This window comes from Camelus dromedarius, chromosome 16 (assembly GCF_036321535.1).
Source record: "Camelus dromedarius isolate mCamDro1 chromosome 16, mCamDro1.pat, whole genome shotgun sequence".
Lineage (NCBI taxonomy): Eukaryota > Metazoa > Chordata > Mammalia > Artiodactyla > Camelidae > Camelus > Camelus dromedarius.
The window spans coordinates 14161736-14183118 of record NC_087451.1 but is presented as its reverse complement, the minus strand read 5'-3'; the positions used below and the strand labels follow the sequence as shown (position 1 = coordinate 14183118).

General features: G+C 38.0%; 1 protein-coding gene across 2 annotated transcripts in view; it reads right to left on the bottom strand.

The window, feature by feature from the left end:
- Positions 1-21383, bottom strand: part of AATF (apoptosis antagonizing transcription factor) — a 92161-nt gene that overhangs the window by 12926 nt on the left and 57852 nt on the right. The window contains exons 9-12 of one of the 2 annotated variants that reach the window (XM_064495016.1): positions 18568-18635; positions 16683-16763; positions 9998-10069; positions 9448-9900 (exon numbers count right to left, since the gene is read on the bottom strand). In XM_064495016.1, the coding sequence (XP_064351086.1) occupies positions 9897-9900; positions 9998-10069; positions 16683-16763; positions 18568-18635 (225 nt within the window). In that variant the 3' untranslated portion in view covers positions 9448-9896. Of the gene's footprint in view, positions 1-9447; positions 9901-9997; positions 10070-16682; positions 16764-18567; positions 18636-21383 lie in introns of those variants that run through there. The other variant, XM_010990481.3, reaches the window with a different exon arrangement.

Here is a 21383-nt window from a genome sequence, read left to right as displayed (position 1 = left end):
GGGGAAGGGGGTGGGGCGCTGATGGGGGCGGGGCAGTGATGGGGTGGGCAGTGATGGGGGCTGAGTTAGTTCAACCCATCACGAATCATTAGAAAGTTTATGCCTTTGATCCAGGAAATACCCTTCTACTCTTCAGAACCTATTCTAAAGATATAAGCAAAACTTACAACATGGATTCCTATACAAGTATGTTCACTATAGCACTACTTAAAGAGAAATAAAAACAATCAGAAATAACCTAAATGTTCAAGAATAAATAGTCCATAACTTAATATTATAAAGTCAATTAAAATGTCTTTAAAATACTTAATGGTATTAAAATACTTACAAAGTTAACTGGAAAAGGCAGTTCAAACATATATATAAATATATATATATATATATCTTTATAAAATACACACACAAAAACATTCCGCAAGAAAATATTAAAGTACTAATGACAGTCAATTCCCAATAGCAGATAACAGGAATTTCCCTTTGTTCCTTTCTGTATTTTCCAACTTTTCTTCCATAAGCGTGCTTTGTTTTTATTATAGGGGAAAAATACTGTCTTTACGGGAAGCAGGTGACAGGCCCCGAGTCCAGCAGAAGAACTCTAAGAGCAAACTGATCGAAAATGCTGGATCAGTTTCCAAAGCTAATTATGAGGTTAGGGTCTCTGTAATCAGAAGAATGGTGTAACCATAAGAGCAGGTCTGGAAATTCAGTGACTCACACTAAAATGTGAATGGCTTGAAAAGGCAGAACCTTCCTATATAAACGGCATCTTTATTATAATAGAAAGAAAAAAATTCTTAATCCAGACAAGTTTTCTCCCTCCCCACACAAGTTTTTAATGGAGAGAAAGGCTCTGAGTGTGTGTGGTGGGGCACGGAAGCAGCTTCCCTTGGCACACACTGCCATGTATTTCTAAGAGCTTGCTGATTTCTTGGAAACAAGGGGCAGGGGTTGGCAGCCACACTCTTAGATCCAGACACCAGCTCCGCTACTAACTTGCTGTTTATCTTGGGCAGGTGACTTAACTGCTCTACGCCTCAGCCTTCTTATCCTAAAACATAGATAATGTCAACCACTTTGATGGTTTCTAATAAGGTCTGAATGAAAACATACATGAAGAGTTTAGTGCAGTGTCTGGCATACAGTAAATGCTCAGTACGTGGACTATGAAGTTATTAGTCTATGTCATTTCATTGCCAATCAGAAATAGGGTGGCAGACTTGGGGGGGATGAATCAGAGCAAAGGATGAATGCACGTAAAATCTGCATGTCCGAGCAACCCGAGTTGCTCGGTTGGCTCAAGTGATCACTGTGAGAAATGTGTTAATAATGCGTATGGATGACTAATCTAAATTAAGGTGGAAAACATTAACCATTGCCTACCTCCTTGCAAGTTATTTCACTGTGACTAATACAGTATTGATAAGATATTATGTTTTAAAAGACAATAATACAATGTAAAAACTTAAAAATAGTAATTCCTTAAGTGAAACATTTACACTCACTTTCGACAACAAATGTGAACAGTCTCTTTGGGAGAAAAACAGAATTCACAACCCTTTGGAGAAATGATGGAATCTGACTGCAGAAATGAGAACTGTAGTCAAGAAGCCCCCATTTCGAGGAAAGATTTATCTGTTCGGCATCTAAATCTCTTTCCAGAAAATGTACTTTCTCTCTCTACAAGCTGCTTGGAACCAAGGCTCAATTTGAGTATGCAAATTCTCTAGAACTGTGTAAGACTGAGCTGAATCGAATCGGGAAGTACGGAAGAAACAATAGCAGTGCTCTCTTTTCAACCCAGTTTTAAAACTCTGGCCCAAGTGTCGGCTTTGAACTTGAGGATGTTTCCTTTGTCCTTCCTGCCACTCCTGGAGGAGGAAGGGCCCCCGGCCTCCGGGCTCGGGGCTGGCCGCCATCTTTAATGATGATACATGGGGTCCCTCCCTCCCCGCCGCTGGGGGGTCAGATGGGTACCGCCGCCCGCCTGAGTAGCAACAAGAGAATTATAAACTGTGTCGATCCGAGTTAATGCAAAGCTGTAATCCTCTTTAACAAGAGATCAAATCACTGCCATGAGTTATGTTCATTCTGTAATCTGATAAGGAAGAGAGGGAACCTCTAATAAAGGAGTAATGGGAGCCTTTAATGACGCTGGGGAAAGGCAGCACTGGGGAGAGCACCACTCCCGCTCCCGCTGATCAGATCAATGCGGCATATTTGCGTGGACTTGTTTCACCTGTCAGAACAACCTGTGTCTTTTTAGGAGATAAGAAGCCTCAGAGAAAACATCTGTATCTTAACCATCCTCACCTGCAAGTTTTTAACCAATGAAAAGCACTGTGGAAGGTGTTTCTGGGGTTATTAGCCAATGTGCTCTCAAATGCTGAGCCAACTTCATCAGAATATTTCACCATGATTCAGCGTACTATGTCTAATTAAAAAAAAAAGTGGGTAAAGTAGGTAATGGGGAATCAAAAATGGTCTAAGTAACCTCTGGGTTACCAACTCAGGAGAAAGAATATCATCGGTAGGGTGGTAGGACGGGCCTATATTTAGGGTGCAGACCCACACACAAAAATGGCACACCGAAGAGAAATTGCCTGCACAGACCCTGTCACACCCAGGCGCCCCAGGAACAACGTGGCAGTGATGCTGACAAAGCACTTCACGGGTCTGGGTTACATTTGTACGTTTCTAAAACTCCAGATGTAAAACAATAACATATTTGGTGCTTAGCAGTTATCATTCAAGGATCCTCTCCTTGTTCTCTTTAATGCCAGTAGCTTTATAAAAGGAGCGGGAAAGTGGTCTTTTATTTTGGGAGGGTAGAATGAAAATGAAAATTCTTGCTGTTTTTATTGAGAATTTCTTTAAGTTCTCTGCAAAGGAATGGAGCACCTACAAAATGTTGATACTGCTATCATTTTTGTAGTAAGAGAAAAAGCTCCTTAGGAAAATACAGTAAGCTACCCTTTCAATGGACAGTACCAGACTCGGGTTTATCTTGTCACGGTTCTCTGAAGCAGCAGTTAATACAAAGCAAACCCCAATTTTCTGAGGCGGGCATCAAGCCGACTGTGGCCTCAGACCCGTTCTGTGCTCACAACCAAAGCCACGCAACAGACGACGTGGCTCCCACGGCTCCTCTTCCCCAAAGCCAAGGCAGTGGCCAGTTCTGAGGAACTGGCTCAGAAGTCGTACTCCGAATTGTCACACTAGCATTGTACTATCTGACCTACATCAACACAACAGATGAAAAAGAATGAACTTCTTTAAAAGCCTGCCTCAGAGGGACTTTCAAAACCACAGGCAAAAACCCAGATGATTATCTCCACAACCTAGAGTCTCCATTTTGTTAGAACCATAATAAAAGATCACCTGAATCACCATACTCCCTCTGGTCTTAATAGCTCTCCAGGGGGTTCACAGCATGTAAAGTAAGCTCTGTTTCTAAACGGACTTAATAAGCTTAGAGTAACTTCAATAGTCAGAGAAGTGAACAGCAATCCTGTAAACCACGCATGTAACGCACTGACCTGCTCTTGCAGGTGACAATACGCTGAGAGGGACTCTCAGCCACCAAGGCATCAAGCCCTTTGTCCTTCTCAGCCCACTGATATCTCTACAGCATCACATGACACTTCGCCCTCTTCACAAAGATGAGTCTGAAGGGCAAACAGGAGCTGCTCTGGGAGCTGTGCTGCCCGGGGCCACGAGTACCTGAGGGTCCAGGAAAGCCAGTGACCGTCTTTAGACACGTCGTAATCTCCTTCCTTGCATGCAAGCACGTACCAGAGCAGCAAAATGGGATTTCTCTTTCCTCCCAGTGCAGGGAGTGTTCACCAGGCCTGCAGTACCAGCCACCTGCCTCCCTCATGGTGCGGTAAAGACCTACTGGACCAGCACAGATGAAGTGTCAGGAGTTCTGTGTGACTTTCACTGACAAAGAAGACCTGAAGGCCTGTAAAGGCGTTTAAATCAGTATCCAAAGTTTACCTAGATAGAGATGCCCTAAGAGGAAATTTGGTAACAAAGGAGCAAACTGGGCTACTTTGCATTTTAAAAAGTTAAAAAAAAAAAAAAAACAGATTGCTTGGGGAAAATTTCCTAGCATGAGAAAAGAATATGTAACAGCAGATATGAACTAAGCAGATAAAATAGTACAGAACACACCACAGGAGAAACAAAATGAAGACACCACCAGCTTTCTGAAGATCCTTTTACAGATAACAGCTCTTCCTCCACTAAGGATATTTTAATACCCCGTGTTAAAGAGATCTCTGCTCTCTGCCTTAACAAACGCTGGGTTCTGGTCTCAATTCATTTGAACCAAATGCAGAATTTTTTGAGCTCAAACTGGACAAGGGATATGGGGGATTCAAGGACAAGCTACAGCACTCAGATCCCCGCCTTCTCCCCTCTTTATTAACACTGAGCTTTAATCCAGCGCAGGCACATGTGTGGAACGATAAACTGGACCCAAGAAACAATTAAGAAAAGAGAAGGGCTTCTCTCTCCAGATCCGGGCATGGTAGGAATCATAGGTAGCGTGGCCTCTGGGAGTAAGAAATCAAAAGGGCTACAAAATTTGTTATGTAATTTTTTTTTTTTAACCACGATTAAAAAGGGGTGGGGGGTGGCAGCTGGGAAAGAAGCTAGTCGGGTATCAAAAAGCCAGTTTTATCCATATGGTTGGTTCATAGGGCAGAAGCCTTAAGGGAGAGAAGATCTTTCGTTTATGTAATACTTCATCCTTCAACAGAGAAATAATCAGGAACTGTCTACCTCCTTTCTATATTATATATATAATATACATCAAAATGAACATGTCCTCTTCTTCTGTTGATAAAAAGAGATACAAGCTTACTGTAAGAAAGTTTGAGTACTACAGAAATACAAAGACCAGAAAGTCAAACGTACTCTCCTCCACCCTGCCCAACGGTAAGTGTGTGAAGAGTTTGGTGAGAATTGTTTCAGAGCTTCTTATTTGTTTTAGTGACAACTAATATGAATGCATTCTCATGGCACGAGATGAGAGCAAAATAGAAATATAAGAAATAAAAGACTGAAAGTCTCCTTTCACCCCTTCCTCATCCCATTCCCTTCCCCGTAGGTAAACATTTTAAATATTATTGATGTATGGTCTTTCCAGATATTTTCCTAAGCACTCTAACATGTACATACACATGTGTACATATATACCTGTTTAATATTTTTTAAAGGCACTACTTTTATTTATTGAGTTATAGCCAGTTTACAATGTTGTGTCAAATTTCCAGTGTAGAGCACAATTTTTCAGTTATACATGAACATACATATATTCATTGTCACATTCTTTTTTGCTGTGAGCTACCACAAGATCTTGTGTATATCTCCCTGTGCTATATACAGTATAATCTTGTTTATCTGTTCTAAAGGCACCACTTTTTTGATCATACATGTCTATTTACTCAAAAGTAGGATTACAATGTAGTATTCTGCAGTTTATTTTTTCCACCTAACATTATGTTAATACACAGAGCTCCACTGATCCTCCTTTAACATTATAATTACAACAGTACAACTAAGTGTAATAGTTGCTTATAATTACTTATAACATAAAAATGATTTTCTGTGATTTATTTAACGAGTTCCCTATTGATGGTCATTTGGATTGTTTCTTATTTTTCCCCCTTATAAACAATGTTGCAGTAAAGATCTTTGATACAAAAATATTTGCCAGCTTGCTATTTCCTTAGGTCAATTCTTAGAAGGGAATTTTTCTAAATCAAAAGATACTATAATACCTTTAAAATTTTGAAACACAATGCCAAACAGCCCTCCAGAATGATTTAGCCAGTTATGTTCCCAACAACAGTATATGAAAATGTCTGTCTCCTCACACCATCAATATTGGGGATTACCAATCTTATAATGTCTTCCAAATTTAATATGAAAAAAATCTCATTATTTTAATTTGCATTTTTTTGATTAAAGAGATTGACAGTCATTATGGCTTTTGGTTGTTCGTAATTTTTCCTTTACGACTTCTAAGTTCGTTCGTTGACATGCTTTGCCCATTGTTGTTACTAGGATATTCTTAGAGATTTGTAAAAATGCTTTACATAGTATTATTACATAGTAATGTCATATTGTGAACCTTTCTGTCCAGTTTGTCATTTACTTATAAATTTGTTTTTGCTGTCTTTCAATGTGACTTTTATGCAGTCAGATCTACTGATACTGTCCCTATGGCTTCTGGCCTTTGCGTCGTGCTTACAAAGTCCTTCTCTCCCTCAAAATCATAAAAAACTCTTTATTCATACACGCACAGCAAGAAAAACATATCTGTAATTTAGCAAAACCAGAAATGTAGTATGCGTAGATATTGACGTGAAAGTTTCCTATTCCTCAATATTTTGTGGTGGATAAAGTGGGACACCAAATAGCACAGCACTTGACGATTTCCAGTTACGGAATTAACCAAACGAAAACAAAACAGGCCAAGCTATGACTGCCTCCTTCTTAAGATAAAGTAACACCACCTGCTGGCCCTGGAAGCTTTGATACTACGAACAGAGAGATCTAACACCCACTCATTCTACCTGGAGTTAATCTGGCCTATTCAGAGCATGAGCAGTAACGTGGGCATCTTGCCTTTGTATGAAACACAATGGGAATGGAGTGTACGTGTCAAAAACAGATGCTCAGTTCTCCAGCTACAAGATTTTTATTAAATTCCTTGTTAAGTGGCTAAACCAGCTAGAAAACAATGCTGATAATGAGCAATCAGTCCACATGGGATACCCTTTTTCCCCCCACAAATATCGAAGGCCACAAGGACTGCTACCCAACAAACACATTCCCGACCCCTTCTCCCTTACCTACCAGCAGTGGCAACGTAACAGAGTTCTACCAGTGAGACATGAGAAGAAGGTTTTGGAGAGGATTCTGGGAAGCTTTTACTCTTCTGATAAAAGAACATAGGTACGGCTGACACTACTCCTTTCCTCTTCTTCCTGCCTCGAATGCATGCTTGATGGCTGAAGCTGCAGCAGCCACCTTGGGACCACAGGGGAAAGACCAAGAGATGCGGGCCCTAAAACCATTAAGAAAGGAAAACCAATGCCCATAATTACCTGCCACCCCTAGAATTATTCTGTCAAAAAAATGAACTCCCATTTGCTTATGCTTCTGTAGTCAGGTTTTGTTTCTTGCAAACCAAGTCCAACATAATCCTAAGTAAGAAAGTCATTCTCAAATTATCTTTATGTCTAGGATATAGTAAACTCTCAAAAATTAACAGTGAATAAATAAGATTCTGGAAAGCTAAGTGTCCCGGAATATTAGGTGATTCAAGAAAAATCCCAACTCGGAATGATGATTGATTTCTAAATGATCTAGTGGTACTGTATTCTAAAGATGTCACTAATTTAAACTAGGTTTCACTATATGCCTGGGAGAATAATGTTACCTTAATGGATTGATTTTAGTTTTTAAGTACCTAGTTTTCCTTTCCTGTTGAAGTAATTTTTTCATGTCATCCTGGCAGCGAATCCAAGAAGCACTCATTTTACTCTATTATTTTTAAAAACAGACTAGATTTAGAAATGAATCAAAAAACAAAACAAAACAAAAAAAACACCCAGCCAGACACAGGCATTCACTTGCAGGGCACAGCACACACAGCACATGAAGTCACAAAGATGTGAGTATAAATGTACTCAGAACCATCCATAAGCTGTTTTATACTCAAAGCACTGAACAGAAGCAAACAAAAAATTAATCACTGTGTTCTATTAAATGTGCACATCTACTACTTTTCAAGCAAGGGGGGTGGGAATCTGATGGGATTTAGTAAGAAACCAAATACTTTCAAATAAAAAGGTTAAATGTAGTTTGAGAAAAGGGAACCCTTCTGCACTGTTGGTAAGAATGTAAATCGGTGTGGTCACTATGGAGAACAGTATGGAGGGTCCTTAAAAAACTGAAAATAGAGTTATCAGATGATCCAGCAATCCCACTCATGGGCATATATCCAGAAAAGATGAAAACTGTAATTTGAAAAGATACATGCATCCCAATATTCAAAGCAGCACTATTTACAACAGCCAAGACATGGAAGCAACCTAAATGTTCATCAACAGATGACTAGATAAAGATATGGTATAAAGATGTGGTATGTATGTGTGTATGTATGTGTGTGTGTGTATATATATATATATATACACACACACACATAATGTGTATACACACACACACACACACACACACACACAATGGAATACTACTCAGCCATAAAAAAGAATAAAATAATGCCATTTGCAGCAACACGGATGGACCTGGAGATTATCATATTAAGTGAAGTAAGTCAGACAGAGAAAGACAAATATCATACGATATCACTTATATGTGGAATCTTAAAAAAAAATACAAAGGAACTTATTTGCAAACAAGACTCCCAGACACAGAAAACAAACTTATGGTTGCCAAAGGGGAAGGGGGAGTGAGGAATAAATTAGGGATTTGGGATTAACAGATACACACTACTACATATAAAACAGACAAATAGCAAGGGCCTACTGTATAGCACAGCAAACTATATTCAGTATTTTGTAATAATCTATAATGGAAAAGAATCTGAAAAAGAATATACATATACGTGTAAGTATGTATAACTGAATCACTTTACCATATACCTGAAACACTGTAAATCAACTTATATTTCAATAAATATAAAAAATTTTTTAAAAAGTGATGAGAGGGGACATCCTTGCCTTGTACCTGATCTTTTGTGAAAGCTGTATCTTAGTAGGAAAGCTTCAAGTATGATGTTAAGCTGTACATTTTTGTAGATATTCTTTATCAAGCTGAGGAAATTTACCTTTATTCCTAGTTTACTGAGAGTTTTTGTCATGAATAGGTGTTATATTTTGTCAAGTGCTGATATGATTTTTCTTTTTTAGCCTTTTAATGTAATGGAATTCAAAAACTGTTTCTTGAATTTTATCAAATCATATCACAGTATGATAGTATTAAACCTTTCAGAAAGGGGAAAAAAAAAAAAAAGAATTACCTCCTGTGCTAAGAGAGCCTAGAAACCATGACACCCAGGAACAATGAGCACTCCAGCACTCAGATCTTGGTTTCTAAAATCCACAATCCACTAAAAAGAGTCAGGGATCCCTGGAGAAAGACTGACCCAAGGGCTGGAACAGGGAAAATAGAAGATTAGCCTAGAACATCTTGTTGTGGCAGAAAGTGAGCAATGACTGGGGACATCTCAAAAGGAGACAAGCCAGCTTGAAGGGGTTTCTGTTAACCTGGGACAATTTTAAATAAAAATAAAGAATGATAGTAACAGAATTATAATTAATGAATAAAACAGGAAAGCATGGGGCCATACTGATATAAATGAATAAATGAATGCTAAATAAATGAAAGAGCAGGGATATGGCTAGACAAGTAATATTTTTTCAAACAGTTATCTCTGAACTATAATATTATGAGTATACATTTTTTTCTATACACATTTTCAGTTTCAGCTTTGTAAAATAAGCATGTACTTCTTTTGTAAAAATACTCAAAAAAAAAAACATCCTCAACAGCAGCCTGAACAAACACAACATAATGCACATCTCTAGAGCTATTTTAAAAGGGAGAGTATATGCATAAAACCCCCAAACACATAAAGCAAGTGCATGTGCTGTCCTAACCCATCTGTCTGGTGAAGAGCTCAGATGTCCTAGGCAGATGGCTGCTAACGTCAAAAACAAAACAAAACAAAACAGCAAAAACAAACAAAAAACCACCAGAGGCAGCATTGAGATTTATGGAAATTTTGTTTTGGTTCTACAGTAATTACGGGAGTGAAGAGATGTGACAAGGATCCTTGCTATGATGCCAATGACAAATGGTTACCTGATAAGAAGAAACGGAGAGGGTGACAGGCTGTAGAACAGGTCAATATCAGGCTGTCATGAAGCCATTTGAGACATATAATTAATCTATTACTCACCTGGCATCATCATTCATTGTGGTATGGTCAATAGGCGCCATGAAGCTCAGTAGCTTGCTAAGGACGTGAAACCTAAATAAAGTAGGAAACAAGCAGGCAGCAACATTAGTAACTATTAACCTAGAAAAGGAAACACATCATAGGAGGTAACAAACTCCAGAACTGATCACAGGAATATCTGGCTCCAGAGTCAAACAGGGAACAATTCACAGACACACACTACTCACAGCTACAAAAACCCTTTTTCCTTAATGCTAATGATAAAAGCACACTGTAAATGATAGTAGTTCAGCACAGATCCATTTATATCACAGCTCAAAAAAACAGTAGATACACCTGTGCCCTTGAGCAATATATTAGCCCTTAAATATCATTCCAGACAAAAGACGATGAGGACTTCACCACCCCATTTTCCCCTCCCGTACATACATCTTAATCATTTTTAGAGTCATTCAAGCTACCTACTGGCAGTAGTGCAGGGAGCTGTGTAACATCCGTATGGAACACCTCACCACCACCAGCGCTCACTAGCACTAGTTCCCTGAGTCAGAAAAGGCTCTAGAATGACCTCCACTCACTAGCTCCACTGAGTCTTTCATTTCCCCCATCTTTCAGAGAGGCACACAACCGCGCACGTAACAAGTCTGGTCCCTAGATCTTCAGTCAAGGTGTTACAGAAATTTAAGATACGTCACCTCCATCTCCCACCAATAGGAAAAAAAGTGCATTTTTGAATGAAGTGTTTTCAGACCCTCTGGTGAAGGGGGCTGAACAAATATTTGGCTTTATATACATACATTATATACACTACTTTATATACACTACATTATATACAAAGAGAATTCAAAGAAGGTACCCCTTCCTGTTCATTATAAGAGGTTGTATGACAACTTGGGCAAAACACTATCCACAAATATCCACAAACAAAAAATGATATAAATATTTTCGTGTGTGTAATGTTTTAGTTTTAAAAACATTTATGTATGAAAGAATTTGATTCTCTGCTATAGTACCAATAGGTAAGCCTCTCAAATTTCATTTTTTTAAAAACGAATTTAAAAGAATAGTGATGAGATTTTTCCCATTTCAAGAGTGATAGGAAAAGCATAAATTCATTACAGAAAATTTGGAAAACAATCGCAGCGTACAGAAAAAATGCATACGAAGTTCCTCCACCTATAGACGACTGTTATTAATATTTTGGCTAGTCATGTTCATTTTATATAGTAATGCATACACACACACAAATTGGTATCCTCTTTTTTTCACTTAGCATTGTATCTCAATAGCTGTATTTTCGTATTTTTGAAGATTCATATTTTATTTTTTTGAGGGGGGAGGTAATTAGGTTTATTTATTTACTTAATGGAGGTACTGGGGATTGAACCCAGGGCCTCATGTATGCTAAGCACGCACTCTTACCAACTGAGCTACTATACCTTCCCCCATATTGCTTTCTAATTCTTTACTTTTTGTAAGATGCAAAAATAAAATCTGTGACTCATACTTGTTTAAGTGTCTGTTATCTCCTAATTATAAAAAGTACATAATTCTTATAAAAAGAATCCAAATTCAGAAATGTATAGAAGGGACAAGTCCTCTGTAGTCCTATTCCCTAGAAATAATTACTGTTAATTAAAACTGTTAAGTTTGTCTGTAGCATTTTCCATATGTATGACAAATATAAACAGTATAAACAAATATATATTTTTCACATAAAATGAAATTGTAATATACTTAATATTCTGCATTATGCTTTTTCCCACTGTCATATTCTATTCTTTTTCATAGATGCAGAACATTCTGTTGTATCAATATAATTTGTTAAATTTCCTATTGATGGGCATTTATATAGCCTGTCCACTTTAAAAACCATATTAAACAGTGCTAAATTGAAGATTCTTACATATAAACTATTGTATGTTCACACATTTCTATAGGATAAATTTTGAGATGTGAGATTGCTGATTAATCAAAAGGTAAACATATTTAAAGTGGAAAAACTAAGCCAAATGCCCTCCCAAAGGTTATGTTAATGTATGAGAATGTAAGTATTTACATAACCTTTTTATTTAGGTATAAGGTGTAAGTACGGTTGATAAATACATTTTAATGTCTTTAGGCTTTACTAAACTCTGCTGCCCATCTGAAAAAATGAATACTATTCTTGGCTATGTCCAAAGACAGATTTAATTCACTGTCTAGACAAAGACTAGGAACTATAGTTGTGTTGTCCAATCCAGGAGTCACTGGCCACATGTGGCTACTGAGCACTTAAATCGTGGCAAATCTAAACTGAAATATGCCAAACTGGGATATGCACCAGATTTTGAAAACTTGTGATTAAAAAAAAAGGAAAGTATATCATTAATAATTTTTAAAATAATAAATTGCTGAAATAATATTTTTATATATTGGGTTAAATGAAATATAGTATTAAAATTAAGTTCATTTTCATTTCTTTTCCTTTTTAATTGTAGTTACTAGAACATTTAAAAATACATACGTAATAGGTATTTTTATTGGACGGCACTGCTCTGTGGAATATCTTTACACTTTACAATAAATTCAATAACTATTAACTGCATAATGAAAGGCAGGCTTTAAGAAATAATCAGATTAAAGACGATTTAGTACTGTGTACCTAATACAATGCATTTCATCTAAGCTCAGTGCTACTAAGGATGGATGCATGTTTCAGTATTAAAACACCTTTCACCAACCTCACCAAGAAGAGAAATATAATTTTTTTGCAGAAGGACAAACACATCCAGTATGACATATCATTATTACAGGCATGAGAGTTTAACTCATTTACATTATGAATTCTGCTTAAATCATGATCAAATCCACTTACAGATAATGCTGAGTAAAATATTGATAATCAATAATTATTTCCCAAAACCAAAATATTTCTTTTTTAATCAGTTATTTTGTAGCATCCAACTAGCAAGCTGCCATGCCCAATCTGACCCGGATTGAGGCTACTGACCTACTATCATTTAAACTACTGTTTCCATCAGGTAATGTTCATCTTTGCTGTGACATTTCTGAAAATCTTCTCTCTCCAACTCTATTACAAATAAAGCACAAAACTTGCTCACTGGTGGAACCCAGTATCAGTGATGACGGTTGGCACACCTTACCAGCTCTTCTGGGGGTCCAATTTAAGGAAGTTACTTATGATATTCTCATCTAGCCTGGGCCACTTGTTAAATCCTTCAGGGCAGAATTCTGATTGTAGCCAAATATCATGTTGGGCTCTGGAATCAGATCAATTAGCTCAGATCTCACTTTGCTGCTTACTGGCTCTGTAACACTGTGAGTTACTTATCTTCTGTAAACACTTTACACGAATTAGCTAATTCAATCTGCATAACAATCCTCTGAGATGTGACTTTTATTACCATACTCGGTTCAGAAGGGAACCAAAGCACAGATACCTAAAGCAACTTGCCCCAGGTCTCAAGGCTGGTAAGTGGAAGAGTCAGATTTCAAACCTGGACACTTCAGCATCAGAGCCTGTGCCTTTTCTAGCTCTGCATGTAAACTGCTCTGCAGTGCCCGGCAGTAAGAGTTTCAGAAATGCTACCGCTATTGCTATAAATAAAGATCACGCTGAGTCTAAACACATCCCACACATGCATGGCCACAAGGGGAGCCAGGTGAATATAGATGATAAAACGGTAAAACAATTCAAAGCACATGACCTTATTTATTACTTTTCTTTTTATTTCTTATTTTGCAATAATTTTAGACTTACAGAAATAAGTTGTGAGAATAGTGCAGAGAGTTCATGTATACCCTCACTTAGCTTCCTCTAACATTAACAACTCACACGAATATACTGTAATTATCAAAATTAGGAAATTAACATCAGTACAATACTATTAACTAAACTATAAACCTTATTCAAATTTCACCCCTTTTTACCCGAGTGTCCTTTTTCTTTCCGGGATCCTATCTAGGACCCAACACTGCACCTAGTTGTGGTGTCTCCTTAAGTCTCCTCCAAACTTCTTCCTTGCTGCTCAGGCTTCCTTGTCTTTCAATGACTCTACTACAGTCTACAGAATAAAATCCGAATTCTCAGCATGACCACGATCTAGCACCCACTTACACACACAGCCTCATCTCCTGCCATTCCCCCACAACATTCACTTTAAGTCTTTGCCAAAACAAATGAACTACAGTTCCTGAAAAGAAAGTGTACACTCTCAAGTCAAGCAACCATTCTTCTTCTGGACTTTTCCTAGATTAACTTCCTAGTCTGTTCAGTGTGAAGTGTGGGTGTTACAGCTTACAGAAAGTCTTACCTGGTGAGCGTGTTACTTTTACTGTCATAATCATCCAAAAACATTTCTGGCTTGTCTACAAGGTACTACAGTAGATGTAAGGTTGGAACTGTCTTAAAGGATAAAGCAGCACAACTCTTGCCCTGAAGGGGCACACCAATACAGCTACTTGCCCTCATAGTTTTAAAACTCACAATAATAATGTAGAAAAGGCATTTTTGGCCTCTCTCTATTCTTTTGATGAGCGTGTATTAGCAACAGAACGCCAACCGATAAACACGAGAGAAACTACAGAAACCAATACTTCTGAATGCTTGCTATGTACCAGATACATACACATTAATCTTCAAACCAAATGTATAAAGTAGGGATTATTATCTCCACTTATTAAATGAGAAAAGTGAGGCTCAGAGAATAAAGAACAACCAAAATCATACAGCCAGACAGAGCCAGTCTACTGATTTGACATCCTGGGATCCTCCCTCTAAAGAACATTTAAAGCCTCACAAAGCTATTAATCACTTAACTAATTAATTAGAAGTATAGCTGATCTACAGTATTACATTAGTTTCAGGTGCAACATAATCATTCACCATTTTTTATAGATCATACTCCACTGAAAGTTATTATAAAATAATGGCTATATTTCCCTGTGTTGTACAGTAAGTCTTTGTTGCTTATTTATTTTATACATAGTAGTTTGTGTCTCGTAATCTATACCTTATCTCGCCTCCCCTCTCCGCTTCCCTCTTCCCACTGGTAACTACTAGTTTGCTTTCTGTTTTGTTATATACATTCATTTGTTTTATTTTTTTTAGAGTCCCCATATAAGTGATAACACAGAGTATTTGTCTTTCTCAAAGCTATAATTTTAAAAGCACAGTGTTGGAGAAAAATCTGAAAGAATAGGTACGTATTCCTCCTGCTCAATTATCAAGTACCACTAGTAACGTTCTTCTTTAAATGCTTACAGGAGTGAGGGGTGCAGAAGAAACAGGTACAAAAGAGGCATGTATGTGAGTGAGCAGGTAAATGAACATTACTGTAGGAGGCCCAGCCGGCCTTGGAATAAAAACAGCAATCCTAATGACAAGTAATGATGGCAACAAGTACTTGCATCGTGCTTGGTGCCCGGCACTGTTCTAAAGGCTGTATATGTACTTACTCATTTAATCCTCACAGCAACCCCACAAGGCTGGTACTAGTATCATCCACATTCTACAGATGAAGAAACTAGCACGGGGAGGTTAATGGTCTTGCTCAAAGTAACTACTAGTCAGTGCCAAAGCCGGGGTTCAAACTCAGGCAGTCAGGCTCTCAAGCCCTGCTCCTAAACAGACCTCTGAAAACAAACTTGGAGAAGGATGAAGATCTGGAAATTTCCACATATGAAAAAAGTTAAACTGTAACAATTTAACCTGAGATTTAAGAAAATGACTTTCTATCAAAAGATGATGAAAAGCTGCTTTGCACTTCTGCAAAGTTAAAGAAAAATAAGCATTTCTTGATGAGTTTTATTAAATACTAAAACAGGTTAATTAAAGTAGTGAAATCTGCTTCTCTGAAGATATTTAAAAATGAGATAGATTCACATTTGTCTAAAGGGAATTTTATGACAGGCAGGCTCTAATAAGGATATGGGATTAGCTATCTGCCTAAAAGTATTCTAACACAATGAGTTTAAGATTCTTTTCAATGTGCACCTGAATTACAAGCAGTTCCTTTGACACTGAGGCCCTGTGTGAGTGATGTTATGTAATATATAAAAATAGTTACAAGGGATCTAAGTCTAAGAGCACAGCACTGTCACTTCCACTCTTGTCTTTCTTTTGTCTCCACACTTAGAAAACGCCTTCAAGAGCTCGTGGGGGTGGAGGGCTTTCTTACACTCAGAAATTTCTCTGTTTTCTCATAAAAATTCTACTCCTCGTCTCATGTAAGCAGTGTTAACATTCTCTGGAATCCTTCATTTATATCTTTTTAGCATACTGGGTCTGTGTATGGCATCACAAAAATGGACCAATATAATTCTATTCTAAATAAGACCCCAAAATACAATTTCTATATTGTTCTGTAGAAATCACTTTTTAAAACTAAGGCAATATCATCTGTCTTGACTTGCATTCTTATTGTTTCTCTTTCAGGGAAATTCAAGTATTATTTAACCTATCCATTCACAACAGCAGAACAAAAAGTAACTAACTGTCTTTCCAGTTCAGAGTAATAAAAATGGAGTCTCAAAAAAGCCTCAAATATTGTCTTAGTTATTTTTCTGTTCCTTAAAAACAGAATCATTGGAAGAAATAGAAAAATGACATAATAGCCAACATGCAAGAGAAGAGATGACAACAAACAATGTTAACATTTTTTTTTTCTGAAAAGTAACTCACCGAAGTTTCCTTCCTTTGCTGGCTTTCCTATCTACTTTCTTGTGGATTTTACTTCGTAACTTCTGGATTGCGAGCCACTGCCTGGGAAATTCACAAGCGGTGTTATGCATCATCACTAACAGAAACAGTTACACGTATTGACAAATTGGAATTTTTCTCACTAACGACACTGAAGAAAGAGATCATCAACCTACATCAAGCTCCTCAAGATAGTCCGGGGCCAAAGCGAGTCATCAATTGAAGGGGATTTGTGCAATGGTTAAAAAAAAATAAAGGAAGCTGGGAAACTCTACAGCAGACTTGGTTAACAACGTTCCTTAGTATTTGGAGTTGCTGTGACGAGCGCTAAAGCTACAAGTATGCAGGAACACCCATCAAACCGAGTTTAGCTGCTTGGGTTTGCTTTTCATGTGTCAGCTGTGCAGCCTGCTCTGTTACAAATATTGCAGCTGCTGTTTGGTTTGAACAAATGAATTCTTTACATCCAATTTGCCCTTTACTAATACCCAACTGCTTTTTCTTGTGATTTCCAATTCTTGCTAAGTTTTAAGGACTACCCGCTATTGATACGAGTTTTATAGTCATTTTATTTATTTAATTTTCACTTCGTCTATAACATTTCATGATGCATTGCTAGAAGGTAAGGGCTTTTATCCCCCAATATAATCTCAATACCACTGGCACACCTGAAAAAAAGTTAACAATAATTCTTTACTATCATATATGCAGTCAGTCTTTAAATTTCCCAGATGATCTCAATTTTATAGTTGGTTTGTTTGAATCAGGATCCAAATAAGATTCATATATTATGCAGCCATTTTAGATTAAAAGGAGTTAATTTTTCAAATGAAGAATACTGGGCTAAGAAAATCTTCATAAATTGCTTATATGAATGTGAAAAAAGAAGGAGAAACAGTAGCAGCTAGTCATCTTACCTGATTTATACAATGAAAACTCAACATCAAAAAAAAATATCTAGGGAAATCCAATTACTGTAATCTTAATATAATCTTAATTACCATAATCTATTTTATTGTAGAGTCAGATAAATGTACAATATAATCACCACTTAAATGCAATTTGCTCTATCACATTAAATTTATATGAACAGCTCTCTATAGCATTCCAGAGATACACAAAATAGCAAAATCCTATCCTAAAATTCAGATGTTTTACTCACATAGAATTGTTTCGTCAACACAAATTTTTCAGTGTGTTCTCAAAATGCTGCTCTGCCCAGAATCCCATTCTGACACTTGCAGCTTTTGTTTCCTTTCATGCTTTTACAAATTATGGCTCATGGCTATTTAAGTGTACACCATCCATTAGGTAGCAGCACTCTAAATGTCCTTTTTATTTTCCAACCAAAGGATGAAGTGTACACACAAGAGCCTTCCTTCACTACTTTACATTCTTCCCGGGCATCTGGGTAACGCTGCCACGTTCCAATTCTAATTGTGCCGCGGCTCTCACTGAAGGGGCGGGGGTCTAAATTAGGGCAGACACTCACGGAGTAAGGAACCTGTTGTGCACGGTGCCACATTCTGACAGATGAGAGCATGCAGTTGGGGGGATGCTTTTTATGCACTGTTAAGAGACTGATACACACTACCCAAAACAGAGAGCAAAGAGCTTAAGAAAGACTTTGTAAAACAAACCCTAAAATAAACACATCTAGGTATTTCATAATCTCTTTTTCAAACTGCACTGAAGGCAATGTAGGGTAAACAATTTCCATCCCTTTGTCTTTCTAGCTCTTGCTATCTTGTTTAACTTTCGTAATTATAAAGCCAATCCACACCTTGGAGGTAGAATTGAGGGGACTCAGAGGGAGAGACTATTACACAGGCTGCTTGTATGAACGGAAAAGCCATATCTAAATTACCTTCCCATGGCCACCTGATCATTGGGATCCAAGGAGCTGGTCTTCCGTTCTATGAGTTCTCGAAGGAGCTGGGGGGAAAAGGAAAGCAAGTGATTTATTTATCATCTCCCAGTACAGACTGACTTTAAAAGGGCACAGTAGGAATTCTGAATGGCACAGTGACAGCTCTAAAACTACAATCAATAAGGGACAACCCAGTGGCAAGAGCATGACTGAATTCCCATTAACCCTTTCATATTTATATATTTTTAAAAAGGTGGCTATAGCAATAGCTGAGAACAGAAGTCCATTTAGAAGACTTATTGTACTGTAGTTCATCTCAAATGGATCAATGAGTGTGCAACATTCCCTTCATGGTTTTTATGATTAGTTTTGTCCGCCTCATCGATATCAGTGGAGAATCTTTAAAAGGTCAGGTGGGAAGGGCTGTGTGGCCAAAAGGAAAATGCATCAGCGTCTCACCAACAGGATAATGGTACATGCTTAACTCCTGACCTGTACCCCTAGCAGTCAGGAAGGTCTTCCTCAGGCAAAAAGCCTTTATTAGATATAATTAAAAAGTGTGAACATCATTCGCTTGCTTCCCATAGCTGGTACTCTAGCATGCTTACCAAAATGATTTAATCACATACGACACCAACACATTCACAGCCACAACAATGTTGAGAGGGAACCCAAAGAAAGCCGTACGTGCGTACTGCAGACACAGCGCAGAGAACCTGTCCTTCACCCTGTACAGTTAACTCCATGGGAACTCCAAACGACTCTCCTACTCCCCTCTTACTCCTGGGCAGGACGCTGCATGCAAACCAAATTCAAAATCTCTATCTTTCACACAGACTGAAGAATTTGCACTGGATCTTAAAGTCCAGGTGAAGAGAAGCAATGGACTTTAATAAGTTAAACATTAAAGGAGGAGAATTTTAAATTACAATAATAATCTCTCCTATACGAGTGCTATATGCAGGCAAACAGCAACAGAGATTAACATCCCAAAAGTCTCCTGAGACAAATGTAATAAGGGAAGACACTAAATAAACTGCTTCCTGCTAATCACCTGTCAATAATACAGGTCTGACTTTAAAATTTGTTTCTTCAGAAAAGTAAGCAATTATCTTACAGGTAAGGCATGGGAGCAAAATATATGGTTCACCAAGCTAAACCGCGGAAGTCTGTGGGAGAATAAAGGAGGAGGAATAAATCCCTATGAAAGCAGTTCACTCTCTAATTGTCATTTGTTTATGTAAGTAGGCACTGGGAGAAGTAAAACAAATTTGTAAAAAAAAAAATTCATTTCCATATAGGATGAATATTGCAAAAGGGAAAAAAGGTTATCTTAATCGCAAATGAAAAAAACCTGTGATGGTTTTTCATTTGCTTATTCTGGACATTATTACTACAGCAATTACGTTCAAAAATGCAGGGACCAGAGGCCTCTGGTTTATTATCACTAGAAAACAGCAAGCTATTTCTCTACCCTGTTTATCTGATTGATTTCCAACATCTTTCTGGCAGCCAATCTATCAGTTTATCTCCCCTACTTCATCACAGTCACTTCTGGCAGCTAAATACAAGATCCAAATCCAGTGTTACACAGACATATGACACAGTAACCCTGTGTAACACCAACACTCTGTGAACAGCCACCCTTAAGGCTAAGCAGGAACAGGCTCTGGTTCCTAGTCAATATCCTGTCAAAAGCGAGGCTGAGGGGTAGAGGGAGGAGAGGTTAATAAAAAGATTTTTTTTTAAATAAAGAAGAAGGAAAAGAGAAAGAAAAAGATAAAAAGGAAGGAAAATAATGGAATGACTACATCTCATTGCTCTTACATTGTTCCAGCCACATAAGAGACTACAATCACCGCTCTCGGTTTTCCTACTAGTCTACTAGTCTCTGATCCCTTGAGCCCAGGGCTGCCGTGGCCACTGGGGGCGTGTGCTCACGGAAGGCTGCGCTAGCACAACGGGGGCGATCCTCTGGAAGAAAGCCCCACGTGCCCTTCCCGAAAGCTGGGAACGAGCCACACAGCTGGCGGCTCTGGTACACGTGCAGTGGCCCTGCAATTCCAACACCAAGCTGCTGCAGCATGTACTCCCAAGCACCCTGGCTGCTTTACATATTCTGGGCTGCGTTTTCACTGCCCAAGTGCCTTACTTAGCCATCCTTAGTCCTTCCCGGTTAGGAAGAGAGTTTTATTGGTCTATCTGGCTAAGTCTAGTTGACTCAGTCCAATGTTTCAGAAGACCCTGCTGTGTGCAAGGCAGGAATAAGAAAGCAGCAAGAAAATACAGCAAAGCAAACTATCCTTATGCCAATCACCATTTCCAACAGCTCTCACTATTACTGGGCTTAAATTTAATTAGGAAAACTAACTTTCAAAAAGTTGCCGAAAGATGAAGCTTTAGTATTCCACACTGCTGAAGAATTTAGTACTGCTTCCCAATTCAATTTTCATAGCTTAACTTTATGAACAAACTTTTCCATTAACATTCATGTTTGTTAGTTAGTGGAACCTTTTATTTCAACAATAATGACACAATATTTGTAATTTTCTACGTGATTCGGAAAATGGAGAGATACATGAAATATTTTTGTTCCAACTGTTACAATTCCTCCAGAGAGTCAATTCAGAAAGGCTTGGCTGTTTCTCTCGTTCTGGGGGAAAATCACAGATGCAGGTGGGTTCCCAGGTCAGCCCACAAAAACCTATTTAACCCATAACAACATATACGAGGGATGGCAGTGACGGCACTACTTGGAATCTAGTCAGCATTTATAATACTTTACCTGGAAAAATGCATGCCAGAATCAGTTT